At 39.7% G+C, this 16,860-nt stretch overlaps 1 protein-coding gene across 1 annotated transcript; it reads right to left on the reverse strand.

Annotated features, from left to right (window-relative positions):
- Positions 1-5,896: 5,896 nt before the first annotated feature.
- On the reverse strand, positions 5,897-16,032 carry UCP1 (uncoupling protein 1). The gene is made up of 6 exons (XM_025386532.1): positions 15,831-16,032; positions 15,004-15,202; positions 9,511-9,711; positions 9,304-9,405; positions 8,382-8,562; positions 5,897-6,193 (listed from the first exon to the last, which is right to left on the reverse strand). Exons 1-6 carry the CDS (start codon positions 15,954-15,956, stop codon positions 6,079-6,081), a joined length of 924 nt encoding a protein of 307 aa, XP_025242317.1. The 5' UTR covers positions 15,957-16,032; the 3' UTR covers positions 5,897-6,078.
- Positions 16,033-16,860: the final 828 nt, after the last annotated feature.

A 16,860-nucleotide genomic window follows, 5' to 3' on the forward strand; every position in this document is an offset into this window, starting at 1 on the left:
CTTTTTTTCCATATTCCTTCATTTAGTCATTCATGCTCATTAAACATTTTTCTTATTTTTCTTATGTTGCTATAGGTAAATCAGAATATATAGAAAAAAGTTTTGATTTTCTTGACTTTTTAACTGCTAATTACCTATTTACAATGTTGAATGAGAAACAAGTGGTTATGAGACTGAAAATGTCCTCTATTTAAAAAGAAGCCACCACCTCCACCTGCCTGTTCTTACAAACAGTAGGAATAATTCATGCTAAACTGCACTGTTTTATTCTTAACTTTACATAAAAGTTCTATTATCCATCATAAAAAGGATCTATTTTCACATAAATACATCATTTTTTACAGCTGCACAGCATTTCTGTGTGTGTGTGTGTGTGTATGTGTGTATATCTTACTTTGAAATAAAAATATTACAGGTAGATCTGGTTGGATAAGGTTAAGTTAGTATATTAGTACTAACTTTATTAAAGTTAGTACTAATTATAATTTTAAATATATGTGTATATTTGAAAATAGAAAGGCTGGAAATTAAAGACAAAACATCCATCTTAAGGAGTTTGATGAAGAACACAATAAATGTAAAGAAAATAGACAAGGAAATATTAAAGATAAGTGCTTAAAATGCATAGAATAGGAAACAAGCATATAGGATCAACAGAAATAAGTTTTTGCTTGAAAAGACTAATATTGATAAACTTGATGATACTAGTTAAGAATAAAGGAGAAAGCAAATAATGTCAGTGAAATATGGGACATCCCTACAAATTTTACAGATGGTGAAAAAAATTAATTTTTTCAAAAATTTGAAAATTTTAATGAAATACAAAAATTTCTAGAAAAATACAGCTTACGCAAACTGTACAAGAAAGGGGGAAAGCCAGCCCTATTAAACTGAATTAGCAATTAAAACCCTTTCTGCTAAAAACTGCAGTTCTATATGGCTTGCATCAGTGAGCTGAATGACACATTTAAGAGTAAAATCACTTTTCACAAACTCTGGCAAATGATAGAGTATAGACTCTGCAATTCATGAGACTATCATAACCTTGATGACTAAAACTCCACAAGAACAGTATGAAAAAAAATTGTATGCCAATGTCACTTTAGATGCAATAATTATAAACAAAATGTTAGCATACTGAATCCGGAAGCTTACTAATTTTAATATATTAATGACCTGCATTTATAGATAATATTGCTTTAATATGTCATCAGTTATGGCTCAGTTGATCACCAGAATAAAACTAATGTAAGTTTTCATATTAACATTTGAAAATCATATGATAGTCTTACATGCAGAAAAAACATTTGATAAAAATTCATTTATGTTTAAAAAATAGTAAATGAGAAAAAGTGATTAATTTTATAAAGTGTATCCTTATAAACTACAACAAATACACTTTAAACAGTAAAATATTGGAATGAAATTTAGAAAGACTGGAGAACTATGGAGCAGTTTTGATGCAGATCATTTCCCTCTAGGGACAGACTATTAATGATAAAAATAAATGCTTTAACTCTATAGATTGCATTAAATCTGTAAGATAAATATAAAAACAGTTTTTCCCAATCCAAGAGTATGTTGTATACCTATATAGTTTTAAAAAACATATTTCAATAGAATTGTAGCCTTTATAGTGATACCACACATCTTTTGTTGTATTTATTCCCAGGTACTATTTTAAAATGCTTTTTTTTTTTTTTTTTTTTTTGAGACAGAGTCTTGCTCTGTCACCCAGGCTGGAGTGCAATAGTGCCATCTCGGCTCACTGTAACCTCTGCCTCCCGGGTTCAAGTGATTCTCCTGCCTCAGCCTCCTGAGTAAGTGGGATTACAGGTGCCCGCCACCATGAGCAGCTAATTTTTTTGTATTTTTAGTAGAGACAGGGTTTCATCATGTTGGCCAGGCTGGTCTCGAACTCCTGACCTCAGGTGATTCACCTGCCTTGGTCTCCCAAAGTGCTGGGATTACAGGTGTGAGCCACCACGCCCGGCCTAAAATGCTTTTATATAATACATTTTTAATGTTGATTTTATTAGCCACTTTGCCAAACTCTTATATGTGCCAATTCTTTTGGATTTTCTGTGTACACATTCATATCACTCGTGAGCAGTAACTTTTATTTCTTTCCATCCATTTATTTGTCTTACTGCACTAGCTAGGACTTCTAGTACCATGTTGAACAGATGTGCTATGCCAGTTTGGATTTATTCAGCAAATATTCAGTCCTTTCTATTTCCCAATAAGGAGTGCATTTCCCTGCTCCTTGATGTTAGGCTTGACCATGTGACTTGCCAAGATCAGTGGAATGTTAGTGGACATAAGCAAAGGCTTGAAATAGGTTTGAGCAATTGGGCTTATTCTTGCGCCTCTGCCATCACCATGAAAAAGAGCATGCCTTGGTTTGTCCATGGGTACCAGATGAATCAGAGCCACATGGAGTTGATCAGAACTGGTCATAAACCCATGGCCTGAATTTAAAGGCCAACTGAATTCAGCCACGATTAGCAGAGCTGCCTAGCTAGCCTACTGTTGTGTGAATTCTAAATTTGTAATATTGGTCAAAAGATGTGCACATAAAACATACTGGAAGATTCCATTTATATGAAGTTTAAAAATAGACAAATGAGCCATATAATTTAGGGATGTATACTTAAATAGTGAATCTATATAAAAACACACGGAAAACCATTTACCATGAAAGCAAAGTTAAGATGGTCTCAAGTTGTGATCCCGTGGGTGGAGGTGGTTCTGCGGTGCTTGCAATTTTCTGTTTCTTGGGCTTCACTTTGGTTACCTGTTAGTTCACTTTGTAATAATACATTAAAATATTCATTTGCTTTATGCACTTTTATGTATATGTGTTATATTCCACAATGAAAATTTTCCCATTTTAACAAATGAAGACAAGAAGCAAGAATGATTTGCATACTTTATATCTTACCTTGTTTCAAGTAATGGCTTGCCTTGTTAAACAAAGAACAGAGTGTGATTATTGCCACTTACTTTGCATGAAAAAGAAAAACTTTGTGGTGATTCTCAGGCCTGTAGGGGCTTTCGCCCACCCCCGCAGTTGTGTTCCCTATCAGATGAGATCACTGAGGCTGCTATCAAAACACTTGGTAAATCCCCAGGTACCTTCTGATAACAGATGGATTCCCTTATATTTCCTTCTGTATGGGGGCAGGGCCTATGCTTGTTTTATGTACCACTGTGTAGTATACACAATGTCTAGAGCATAGCAGATCCTCAAATATCTTCCGATGACTGGCGTTTCTCTGTACCAGGAATTGGCCAACTTGTTTCCCTCCATTTACAACTTCCCATTGCCTGACCAGGGTCCCAGGCACAGAAATAGTTACATGTTTTATTCCTTATTCTTGAAAGAAACATGCTATTTTAAGGTTGTGATTTGTCCTAGTTTGAATTCCCTGTGAATCAGACCTTGAGGAAAGGATTTGCACTTCATTTCGGAGGTGATCCAAGGAAACACTGGTAACGGAGTAGGGAACCGAGATAGGGAATAGAAGTCAGCCCACAAATGTTGTAAGCTAAAAATAAAATCTAAAGCTTCCCACTGACTAAAGGACCCCCTCTTGGCCAAGGGGACCCCAGAGAAACCCTCAAAACTGAATTCCCAGCCGTGATAGAATGGAAGGTCAGACATGCTTTGTTATATCCCCTCCGTTGGATGGTTTAGACACAACTGACCAGCATGAATGTTAAAATAGAGATCACAGACTGAGGGAACAGACGCTTTGTGGCAATATTCTTTGTAGCATTGTAGTCTTCTCCATAGTGATATGACACATGTTTTGTTATATTTATTCCCAAGTACTATTTTTAAATGCTGTTATACATTTTTACAGCTTTATTTTCTTACTTCCTTTTGCTGGTATATAGAAATGTAGGTATTTAGTCTTTTAAATATTGATTTTATTAGCCACTTTGCCAAACTTTTATTATGTATGCCAATTCTTTTGGATTTTCTGTGTATACATTCATATCACTTGTGAGCTAGCTGTAAGATGCCAAATTATAAACAGGACCTAAGGCCATGCCAGGCAGGATTAAGTTACGCACTCCTACACTTAAAGAATAAACTATGTTCTAACTGCCACAGTTTTTTCTTTTTCTCGAGCGGCTAAACAAACACTGGCCTTGAGTGTCTGAAGCAATTGCAGCTTCACCAAGTGTTGACTGGCTCCAGCCCATTTTCCACCAGCCATAACTACAGTTTTAACTGGACAAGAGGATTCTAGTAGGTTTCTCCTGATAAGAGACCAACCACTGTGGACTGGCTCTGGCCCATTTACAGAGATGGTGCATTGTGTGCCTTTGTGTCCCTGCTTCACCTTGTCATATATAGGGCCTAACTGTAATGCATTTAAATGTTAAGTCCCCACCCCAAGGTGTAACATGCATGTTTGTTTAACATGCATGCATCAGGACTGCCTTCATGAATATTCTTGGATCCATCTGTAGCCTGTTGAATACGTATACTTGACCAACCCATTCAACTTAAATTCCTGTCTTACTCTTCCTTCCCTAGAAGTGCCTGCCTCTGGTCTTTGCTGGAGGATACGCTTTCTAACCTGCAGAATGACCACCTTGAAGGCTGTAACCCTTTGTAAGAAATAAAGTCTCCTTTCCAAATGCATGAAGACCCTGTGATTTTTTAGTTAGCCATAATAAGCAAAACACTGCTGTGTGTTACTAGAGTTTGATCCCTCAGCAGTACTCCACCTGACAGTTGAGGGAACTGAGATATTTGTACACCAGCTACTACCAGTTATTGGTTAAGGGCTGCACTGGGGCTGTGTTATTTTCCCTGCTCCTCTAGAATGCCACGCACAGGTGAGTAAAGCTGGCTGTGGTGGCCAGAAGACCCTAAAAAGGGCAGGTGCTGACATGACAATAGGAAGTCAGGTCAGCAAGCACTAAAGAGCAAAATGGTATGTGTAGGACATAGAAGATATCTGCTACAAGACCCTTTTGCAGGTAATGAATGGGGAAGATATGCATGAGGGCAAGGTGAGGATCCTCAATAGTAAATGTAACGTGGAGTTGATTAAAACAGAAGTAGAATGATGTTTGGCAACCTGTAACCTTCCCGGTCGTCCAAGCTGCCAATCCTTGTATTTGGCTTAAAATCAGACTGGGCTTTGTCTTAAAAACTTCTTTTTAATATGTTTTACTGTTTCCCTCTCTCTTCTGCATGCAGTTTGTAGGCATTAAAAAGGTTACTACAGGTGCTAATGATGAATTTGAATTTGGCTTTGCTGAAAGATTCCATGAAGATTCATTTTCATCTCAGTAGGAATCTCAAACTGTTCTTCTGTCTTCCCAGAAGTATCCTCCAGCTCTAAAATTACGTGATGCTAGCACAGGTGCCAGGACTCTAGTAACAATCCTGCTAAAATGAATATAGTGTCTTAGATTAGAAGTTGTTAAAGATATCATCAAATCTGGACTCTAAACATTAAAAATTTATACTAATATCATTCAGAGTAGGTTCATGCCTATGATTCTAAAGACCTGCACTTCCTATTGGGCAGTATTGTATTCTAGGTGAACTTGACTCCTACACCCAGGTATAGATCTCAAAAGACACACTTTAAAAGGTATTAGCAATAGTTTATTGAATATATTAACTGACAACTGTGGTTAATAAAAACTAATATTTTTAATAACTTCATTTTTAAGTATTTATAAATATAAACTGCATTTCACTCAGTTTCTTTTCTACCAGTTGGAATTGTAATTAAAACATGTTAAAGTTCTTCACATTCATTCACACAATTGCACTCCAGAAATGGTCAAATGCAGTAGCTTATCTGCATTACATTTGCCAGGGTATATGCTGAATGTGTTGCTTTCCCCTTTTTAAGACACAGAGAAAAAAAAGTTACATGAAATAGGCATTAGTTTTCCTCTTTTTTAAATAGAAAAGTCCAAAATTCTCTACCAAAATTCCTTTATCATTTTAGGTTAAAATAAGTGAACAAGTTTTGTTTGTTTTTATGATCCAGTCAGCAAGATTCCCACTGGTATGTCACATCATTTTCTTGAAGCTGATTATGTGGCACAGTCCATAGTCTGCCTTGACTTTGACAGTTCTCGTTTCAGTTGTTCAAAGCACACAAACATAATGACGTTCCAGGATCCGAGTCGCAAGAAGGAAGGTACCAACCTAGAAAAGTGCATGTCATCGTTCGATTAGTTTGTTTGAGATTCTTTTTTATTTTTTAATTTTTATTTTTTTAGATGAGGCTTCACCCTGTCACCCAGGCTGGAATGCAGTAGCACAATCATAGCTCACTGCAACCTCGAACTCCTGGGCTTAAGTGATCCCCCCACCTCAACCTCCCGGAGTAACTGGAATGAGAGACTGCACCACCACACTCAGCCTGAAATTCTTAAAGTGATTATAGCAGGTTATGCTTCTCATTTTGCCACTCCTCAAGTGAAGATGCTTAAAAGTACATATTCTTCATCTTTCTCTCCTCTGCTGAAAATAAATTTTCCTTTAGATGTCCTATGTTACTTCAAAACAACACAGCCCTAATGATCACATCTATACAAATCCACAAATATCCTTCACTCCCAAAACATGTCTGCTCTTCTCTGACATGAACTTTTTCAAAAACTCTTTCCTTGTTTGAGGGAAGGGGGAATTTTTGCTTGTTTTGCTTTGCTTTCTGAATGGGAGGTAGGAAACTTAGAAGGGAGAAGGAAGAAGAGAAACCAAAGAAGTATTGAGTAGAGTCAAGAAATCAATGCTGTCTCAATCTTGACAATTCTTGTCCTTACAGAAATTGTTAAATGTTTAAATGGCTTTTATTGTTTAACCTATAAAAAACACCCCTCTGCCCCAATTTTTTTCCTTCAAGTCTCTTAACATGTTTCTCTTCACTTCTCAATGTGGGGTATTTTATTGCCCAAAAAAACCCACAAAATTACATTTCAGTAGCATTAAGTACATACACATTGTGTGTAACCATCACCACTATCCATCTCTAGAACCTTTTTGTCACCCCAGAAAGAAAGTCTCTATCCATTAAGCAGCTCCCCATTTATTTCCTACCTCCAGCCCCTTGTAACTTCTATTCTTTCTGTCTCTATGAATTTGACTACTCTAGGTACCTCATTTAAGTGTAATCATACAGTATTTGTCATTTTGTGTCTGGCTTATTTCACTTAGCATAATGTTTTCAAGGTTCATCCATGTAGTATTTCTCCCCCAAAAGATTTTTAAATTTGAAAAAAATAAAATTATTAAATGGTTAATGGTTTAATAACTGGTATATCCATTTTAAGTTAATTTTATAAAGAACTTCATTTGTATTAATGTATCATAAGTACAGATTATGATGAGTTGGAACTTTTTATAAAATGTGTATGATGTATTCATGCTTAATTTATAAGACTTGAGGAATGGCCTTACAGTTTAAAAAGGTAATGGAATTTTATCATTTAACCACTAGTGTAATCCTTGTAGAATATATTGACAGATTACTTAATACTGTATTTTCTTCTCCTTCTTCTTCTTCTTTTTTGAGACAGGGCCTTGCTCTGTCTCCCAGGCTGGAGTGCAATGGCACAATCATAGCTCACTGAAACCTTGAACTCCCAGGCTCAGGAGATTCTCTTGCCTCAGCTTTCCAAGTAGAGGGGACTATCAGTGCGTGCCACCACACTCAGCTAATTTTTCAATTTTTTGTTGAGACAGGGTCTCGCTTTGTTGCCCAGTCTGGGCTCAAGTGATCCTCCTGCCTCCATTTCCCAAAGTGCTGGGATTACAGATGTGAGCCACCATGCCAAGCCCATACTATATTTTCTTAGGAAGGTAGTTTCCAATACAACATTGCATTATGGAACTATGTAATCTATTACACAATACTTGTTTCTAGGTGAGTGTAATAATTACCCAAATCACATAATTTTCTGCATCACTTTTCTAGATTGGTGGTGATGTCTTATCTCTAGTTTTACAATTTTAAAACTTGAGTCCATCAAATTAAATCAAATCAAATCTTGTTCTCTTATAGCTCTCTATTATGATTTCCCCCTACTTTATAGCTCTCTTGCCCAGAGAAGGCAAAATACTGTCTACATTTCTAATAGATTGGGACCAATGGAAAAGGCACTGATCTTGAATGAGCCTTTGATCAAAGTTGAGAAAATTTTAATATAATGACTTTTTACTTTCTGGCACAGTGGAATTGGTGGATTCAAGAAATCTGTGGTAAGGAAAAGTCAATACTAAATATATGAATATACTAAAGCTTGTAAGCTAAATGTCAGTTGTTTGACATAAGAGTGTCCCAAAGCACATAGACAGCCAGAACACATTACAGATACACAAGACCACATCTTACCCCTTGAAAAAAGCCGTTGGTCCTTCATTAGTGAACATTTTCATTGCACAGTTGGGCACACTTCTATACTGTCCTGGTGGAGAATTAATAAATCTGGTTTTTACTACATCCACCGGGGAGGACATAGCTGTTGCGCAAAATCCAGCAATAAGAGCCGACACCAAGTGGCAGGTGACGTCATCTAAAATGGATCGGTGAAACAGGTCAACATCAGACTTTTGGGGGCTTGCAATTTAGTTATCTGTCATATCTTTATAAACCTGTTGATAACAGTAGCTCAGTGAAGAGGTCTTATAAATAAATAAAACAAGAAAGGCATTGCACTAGAAAAAGAAGGTAAAGAGTAAATGGCTTAATAGATTGTTAACACTTTAGGAAAAAAACCTGTTAGTTTCCTCTGTGCCTTTAAGGCCTGCAATAATGCCTAATATATGAGCATCTAATACTTTTTTACTGAAATAAAGTGCAAGGGAAATTTTAATGTCTCTAGAAATTGTTAGTATATTATTTTTAAGAACCTATCTTATGGAATTACTTTTTGGATGAGACCACTGATAAGCTCCTTGTATAACTAGATCTTTTGGATATAGTGCAGGATGGACTTACCTCCTGAATTCTGCTGTATAAAGAAAAAGATTCTAACAAAAGTCCCATATATTAGTGTTAAATGAGAACAATGCTGACCTAAGATGAAATTGCCTGTTATTTTTGTTGCAAAATATTTCTGTTGTGGCAAAACTTCTTAAACTTAATATTTTGGTCTTTTCCTGCTTCTCACAAAGTTATATATAGTTCAAAATTACTTATTTTTAAAAAGAGAAAACTATTAAGAGTTAAGGGATTCAGTATAAGGTGGCTGCAGAAGCTCCAAGAGGAAATTCTAAAGGTGCAGACGTGTTTGTTATATGAAATGGGAAGTTACCTGCTAATATGTTGTTTTTCACAAAGGCCTCCTTCATTAGATCATATGTTACCAGCTCTGTACAATTGATGATGACACTTCTCATCAGATTGGGGGTAGTCCCTGGGGAAAAAAAAAAGACAATGTTTACTAACTCTACTTTATAATAAGTTGATAATTGTATGTATGTGCTTTGGTGGTTCTAAAACCCACTTTGAAGTTAGTTACCTTTCCAAAGACCCGTCAAGCCTTCCGTTGTTGCTACTATTCTGTACGCGTTATAAGTCCCCGTGTAGCGAGGTTTGATACCGTGGAGATGGCTCTGCGCTTGAAGTCTGACTTTCACAACCTCTGTGGGTTGTCCGATGAATACTGCCACTCCTCCAGTCATTAGACCAGCTAAGATCTTGCTTCCTAAACTAGGTGTTGCTATCCAGAGAAAAAAAAAAAAATATTAAGAAAAAACAATTAAAGACCTAGAATGCATGCATATCTTTTTAATTTTCAGTGGTTCATAGTTTTTTGTTTTTTGTTTTTTGTTTTTCTGATATGGAGTCTTGCTCTGTTATCTAGGCTAGAGTGCAGGGGTGCAATCTTGGCTCACTGCAAACTCCACCTCCTGGGTTCAAGCAATTCTCCTGCCTCAGCCTCCCAAGTAGCTGGGATTATAGGCATATGCCACCACACCCTGCTAATTTGTGTATTTTTAGTAGAGACAGGGTTTCACTGTATTGGCCAGGCTGGTCTTGAACTCCTGGGATCTCAGGTGATCTGCCTGCCTCGGCCTCCCAAAGTGCTAGGATTACAGGTATGAGCCACCATACCTGGCCCATATTTTTGTATTCTGACAGCTTTTCTACTCCTCTAATGCATGTTCATGTGTTGATCATGTACTAAATGTGTACCAACTCAGAGTAAGGCTAGAAAACGTCAGGTGTCTGAAATTTTTTAAAAATGAAGACTTTCAAGGAACAAGAAAACACAATGCTTATTTTCACAGTGGTCTGATTTTTTCCTGTGTTCAGCTTGGTTCTTTCTTATATTTAGCTCTCTTTTCAGTATTATCCAACTGTGAGGAGGCACCTGTCACCAATGAGGCTTGATCTTTCTCCCATGAAGGATAATGTTAATTATGGGACTTGGTGCCCTTAGAAGAAGCCCAGTGGACAAGCTGCACCAATATGGGCCATCAACTAGTGTTAGGCTACAACATGTGAAGGGAACAAAAATAAGAAGACAGGTGAGAAGAAAGTGATTTTTATCTTAAAATTTTGAAAAAAAATAGCTTATGTTGCTCAAGACAGATATCATTAAATACAAATAGTCTTGAAGCCCAACATTCATTTCTATCATTAAGTAAATATAAAATTATGGTTCAGCAACATTTACTCAGCAAAGGCTTTCTCAGTCATTCTAATTCAGTTTCCTAATCTGTCAAACAGGGATAATAATATCTACCTCCTCGAGTTGTGTGAGTTAAATAATACTGAAAAAGAGCTTACACTGTGTAGCACAAAGAAAATCCACAAAACTGGCAGCAATTTTTAAATCACTATCGTGATTGTACTCTTCTCATCATGCTTTAGCAGGAGCTGGGCATATGATTGACAGCTGTCTTTTAATTGGCAATATCGTATGACTACAAATGCCTTCACTTTTAGCTCACATTTGTAATGCATTGCGCTACAATGTAGTGTATCTTGATGTACTCATCCTATCCTCCAATCTCCAACTTTCAAATCCCTCTCTTCACTTCCCAGTCAAGCTTCCTGGAAAAGAGGCTATGTATTTTTTTTTCAAGAACTAAAAGAAATTTATTTACAAAATATATTGTTTGTCTTTACTTCTCAGACCCATTTCTTCCTCAGTCCCCTACAATATAGCTTATACCCCACTACTCTGCTGAAGATGTTTTTACTAGAAAATCAGTGAGCTTCTATTTGTTATGTACAATGATCACTTTTCAAGCCTTTCCACACTCTCTGCTGTCTGACCCTATTGATAGTCCCTGCCCAGACTTTTCTCCTAAACTCATGTGCCTACTGGACATTACCTGTTGACATGGCCTAAACTAAATTTCTTGTCTTCCCCCTAAGACGGCTTCTATACATCTTCCCTCAATAAAGGGTATCTTTAACCAGAAACTTGGAAGTCATCTTGTATTTCTACCTGTCCTTTATGCCTTACTTCTATTTGTTCACCAATTCAATTCAATTATACTTTCTCAGTCTTTCTGATTGACATCTCTTTTTCCCTATTGCCAGTGCTTTAGGGCATACCCTGATCATTTCTTGCTTTCTAACTTACCTCTTTCTTACTCCTTTTACATATATACTCTATCTGCTGCCAAAGTGATCTTTTGAAAATGTAAATTGTTTATGCCACTCCCCTGCTTAACATTTTTACAGTGACTTCCCACCAGGGTAAGGATAAAATCCAAACTCCTTAGCATCGCCTGCAAGGCCTTCTGTGATCTGGCTCCTTCCTGTCTCTGTGGCTTCACCCCTCCTTCCTCACCAACATGTCCTCCCTGTGCTATGTTCACTCTACTTCTCACTGAGTCTTTGTACATGACCTTCACTCTACTTGGAAGGTCTTTCTTACCCCTTTACCTGGATCACTCCTGCTGGCCCTTTCAGAATTGATCTGGACATTAACTCTTCAGGAAAATCTCACAGGACCATGCCTCCATGGCTAGGTTAAATAGTTCTGTTTAATATGGCACCATCTTGTAATTACAGTTAGTCATGTGCTGCATATGTGATGGTGGTCCCATAAGACTAGAACAGAGCTGGAAAATTCCTATCATCTAGTGACATCCCAGGCACCGTAAGGTTGTCATGTAATGCATTACCTTTTCTATTTTTAGGTACACAAACACTTAACTGTTATACAACAATTGCCTATAGTATTCAATACCAACAGTCTGCACAGGTTTGTAGTCTAGGAGCAATAGATTATACCATATACACTAGGTGTGGCTATGCCATCTAAGTTTGTGTAAGTGCTCTCTGTGATGTTCGTACAACAACCAATTTGCCTCCTAACTCATTTCTGAGAATGTATCCCCATCATTAAGCGAAGTAGGACTGTATTGTAATATAGCATGTGTCATGGTGTTGCTGGAAGTCAGGGACCCCAAACGGAGGGACCGGCTGGAACCACAGCAGAGAAACATAAATTGTGAAGATTTCATGGACATTTATCAGTTCCCAAATAATACTCTTATAATTTCTTATGCCTGTCTTACTTTAATCTCTTAATCCTGTTATCTTCATAAGCTGAGGATGTATGTCACCTCAGGACCCTGTGATGATTGCGTTAACCATACAATCTGATTGTGAGACATGTATGTTTGAATAATATGAAATCTGATTGTAAAACGTGTGTTTGAACAATGTGAAATCAATGCACCTTGAAAAAGAACACAATAACAGCAATTTTAGGGAACAAAGCAAGACAACCATAAGGTCTGACTGCAAAAAGAGCCATATTTTTCTTCTTGCAGAGAGCCTATAAATGGACCTGCAAGTAGGAGAGATAACACTAAATTCTGTTCATAGCAAGGAATATAATATTAAGACCCTAGGAAAAGAATTGCATTACTTGGGGGAGGTCTATAAACGGCCACTCTGGGAGTGTCTGTCCTGTGCAGTTGAGATAAGGACTGAAATATGCCCTAGTCTCCTGCAGTACCCTCAGGCTCACTAGGGTGGGGAAAAACCCTACCCTGCACCCTGGTGAATTTGAGGTCAGACCGGTTCTCTGCTCTCGAACCCTGTTTTCTGTTGCTTAAGATGTTTATCAAGACAATACATGCACAGCTGAACATAGACCCTCATCAGTAATTCTAATTTTGCCCTTTGCCTTGTGATCTTTGCTTTGCCCTTTGCCTTGTGCTCTTTATTGGCCTCAGAGGCATGTGATCTTTGTGACCTACTCCCTGTTTGTACACCCCCTCCCCTTTTGAAGTCCTGAATAAAAACCTCTGGTTTTACGGCTCAGGTGGGCATCACGGACCTACTGATACATATCACCCCTGGTGGTCCAGCTGTAAAATTCCTCTCTTTCTACTCTTTCTCTTTATTTCTCAGACTGGCCGACACTTAGGGAAAATAGAAAGAACCTACGTTGAAATACTGGGGGTGGGTTCCCCCAATATCATGGAATATGGTCATCTATTCACTTCTCCTCACACACCCCTTACTGTCAACTGTAAACTCTGTCCAGAGACACATCTGCCATCTAAATATCTAACATAGTTACTGGCACATGGCAGTTCAACAAAGCCTACTAAATAAACTGAATCTATATAACATAGAACACTGCCAACATATATCCTATTAATTTGGTGCCCAAAGTCTGCAACAATTAATAGAACAGTCAATCTGTAAAGAAAACCACCTGAACGAGCACTTGACCTCCTTTGTGTTTCCTCTCTTGTACATCTATAAATATCAAAATGCAGTTTTGATCTAGTAACATAGAGACTTTATCTTCACTTTGAAAGTACTTGTGTGGATAAGTATAATTTACATATTTGTGTAGACAATATTTATAAATTATCCCATAAAGCTACAGTATTGAAGGTTACTCACAGCAGAATTGATGAAATCTACAAGATGGATTTCACTTAATATATTCATTTTGTCATCAGCACATCTTCTCTCTGGCTTGTCTGCTCCACATGAAAGTGCCTCTGATGTTGATTAGCTGTGTGATTTTGTGCATCTGACTTAACTGCCCTGATACTCGGCTAGCAGTTTTTACTCACAGCATTGTTGTGTGTTTGAATGATGGACAGAATCATATGCGAAGTGCAGAAGGCAGTAGAAAACAGGGTTAAGAGCCTGGAGTCCGAGGCCAGACTGCCTGGGTTTGAACCCTGGCTCTGCCCCCTCCCAGCTGTGTGACCTTGGGCAAGTGATGAATTGCTCTGTGTTCAGTTTTCCCAACTGCCAAGGGATAATGATACTACTAGTACCCTTCCAGTTGTAATGTATCTGAAGCACCTAGAACAGTGTCTCATTCATAGTAAGCCCTCAAATAAATACTAGTTAAAGTGACAGGAATTCTTAGAGTGCACTTGCACTCAGGAAATACGTTTCTTTTTCCTTTTCCCGTAAACAAACGCCCTACAGCATTCGTCCATTTTTTCTGGTCTGGTCTTCCCTGGACCTTATGAGGAACTTCTTAAAAGGAAATATATCTTTTCCTGTCCTTTCAACTCTACTCACCAAGTCTGGCTTTCTTTGCTTCAAACAGAAGGTTTTGAACTTTGTTGCATACCCAAATGATGAGGGAAGCTTGTGGAAACACAGATACTCTGGTCTCTAGCCTAAGGATTCAGACTCAGAGGACCATGGTAGTCCCCATCTGGATTTCTGACAAGCTCCATAGATGTTTCTGATATATTTCCCTGTTTGGAGAACTTTAAGTTAAACATTATTCTGTAGCTCATGCATATTCTCCAGATGGAGATCCAAATTAGGCACACAACTTTCATGACTGGGTGACTTTTTAAAAGCATAAATCTGCATCTAAAATGTCAATTTTGCATACTTTTTTCTTTCTATGAACAATTTGGGGAAGGGAGAGAGTTCAAATATGAATGTTTTCTCGCCAATTTGTTATGAAAACCACTCCTCGATGTGTTACATTTTTTGGAACAGAGCAGAGCCCAAGGTTTTTCTGCCCCTCCCAGGAACGTTCTCGGCTTACTTTCTTTGCCTGCGGTGAGGAACTCCTGGACCGTGTCATAGAGGCCGATCCTGAGAGAGGTGGAGCTGATCTGTCTCTGAAGCCCGGCAGGCAGCCCACTGTAGAGTTTCATCCGCCCTTCTGTTTTGACCAGAGTGGTGATTGTTCCCAGGACACCTTTATACCTAATAGCACTGGACGTCGGGCGTTCGCCTTGGACCTGGAAATAAGAAAGGTGCAGATCAGAAGGGAGAGAACATTGAGTTCACTCTTAAGCCAAGATTTCCCCCACCGTGTTCCTATTTTCCGTTTCTTTTCTCAGCAACATCCCCCTTCCATCCACCTCCCTCTACGCCGTGTGTGTGTGTGTGTGTGTGTGTGTGTGTGTGTGTGTGTGTGTGTTCGCGAGTGCGCAGATTGGGGAGGCTGGCTACAATGCACATTTTGAACATCCCCCTCCCCATGAACTCTCCAGAACCCCTAGGGCAGTAGGATAGGACAGAACCCCCGAAGAATCAAAGAAAGGAAAAAGCACCTGACTAGTAAACTCAGGAGAGGCCAATATTCTCAGCTCTTAGAATACTAAGTGCACCCTAAATTTTGGGAGAATTTGGTAATAGTCATGGTCAACCCGTCCTCTGTGGCCCTCGTGGTTCTTCAGCTAATCCCAGAAGAATTTCCAGTTTCCCATCCTAAAGCACCAGCCCTGGGACAAGGCCAGACTGCTTTGGAAGGGCACGTACCCTACCTAGAAACAGTGGTCAACCCAAAGCAGAGAATAAATGGAATGCACTCAACAGCGCCCCCTCTGGCCTGAGAGCCCTCGTCATACCCCTCTGGCTGGCTACCTGGAGCCGGACTTTGGCCGTGTCCAGCGGGAAGGTGATCACGTCCGCTAAGCACGCGGCTATGCCAGCTGAGAAGAGCTGGATCCCCAGGGTCGGGTGCACGTCCGAGGCTGTCAGGCCCCCCATCTTCACTCAGAGACTGGAGATGCAGAGGAAAAGGGTTCCAGCCCTGAAGGTGTGGGAAGTTTCTTTCCCTTGCTCTTCACGCCTGTCTCCCGGGCAGCAAAACCCACTTTCTGTTTTTTGAACCCCTCACCGGGCAGCTGAGGTGCAGAGGCGGCGGCTACAGACGAAGCGCGGCGTTGGGGGCCGAGTTCCCGCGTCCCCTCCTCCCCACCCTAGCGCCAGCAGGACCCTCTGCGCCCTGGTCTTCCGCTGGGACTTATATAGCTGGGCCGCTCCGGGGCTGGGCCGCGCGAGGTCTCAGAAGACCCGGGCGTGGGACCTGGCGGGGGCGTGTCCGGGAGCACTGGCTCCCTCCCATTCCCATCCTCGCCCGGCGCCTCGGGAGCCCCGCTTCTCTCCCCAAAAGCCCTAGGCCGGTCCCTGGTTGTCTGCGCCCGGCACTCCGCGCGTCGGAGGGAGGGCGCACCGCGGCGGTCAGCACCCGCGCCCCCGGCACGTGCCTCACCTTCTGTCACCCTCTGCTGCGCACCTTCGGCTGGGGCTTTCGGAAACCAGCACTACCAGAGACCTTGGTAAAAGGTCTTGCCAAGCTGGAGCTCTCCCAGGAGGAAGAGCTAGGCACTCTCCCACTCCTCCGACTCCTCAGACATCTTGCAGGCACCTTGCAGCCTTCTCTGCTTCCCCTTCCTCTCCTTTAAACTTCTCATCCTCCTTCCTCCGGATTCCTTCTCTTCCCACGACCAGTTTCAGACTTGGAAGAATCCCACACAGGAACCAAGAGCACTCTGAACTTGTCAAAGAAAGCGTTTCGTTTCATCACTTTTTGAGAGAAGATGTCAAACGAGGCAATAGACACACTAGAAAGCAAATAGTACATTGCTAAAGCAAATACAAAATGAGATAC

This window comes from Theropithecus gelada, chromosome 5 (genome assembly GCF_003255815.1).
Source record: "Theropithecus gelada isolate Dixy chromosome 5, Tgel_1.0, whole genome shotgun sequence".
Lineage (NCBI taxonomy): Eukaryota > Metazoa > Chordata > Mammalia > Primates > Cercopithecidae > Theropithecus > Theropithecus gelada.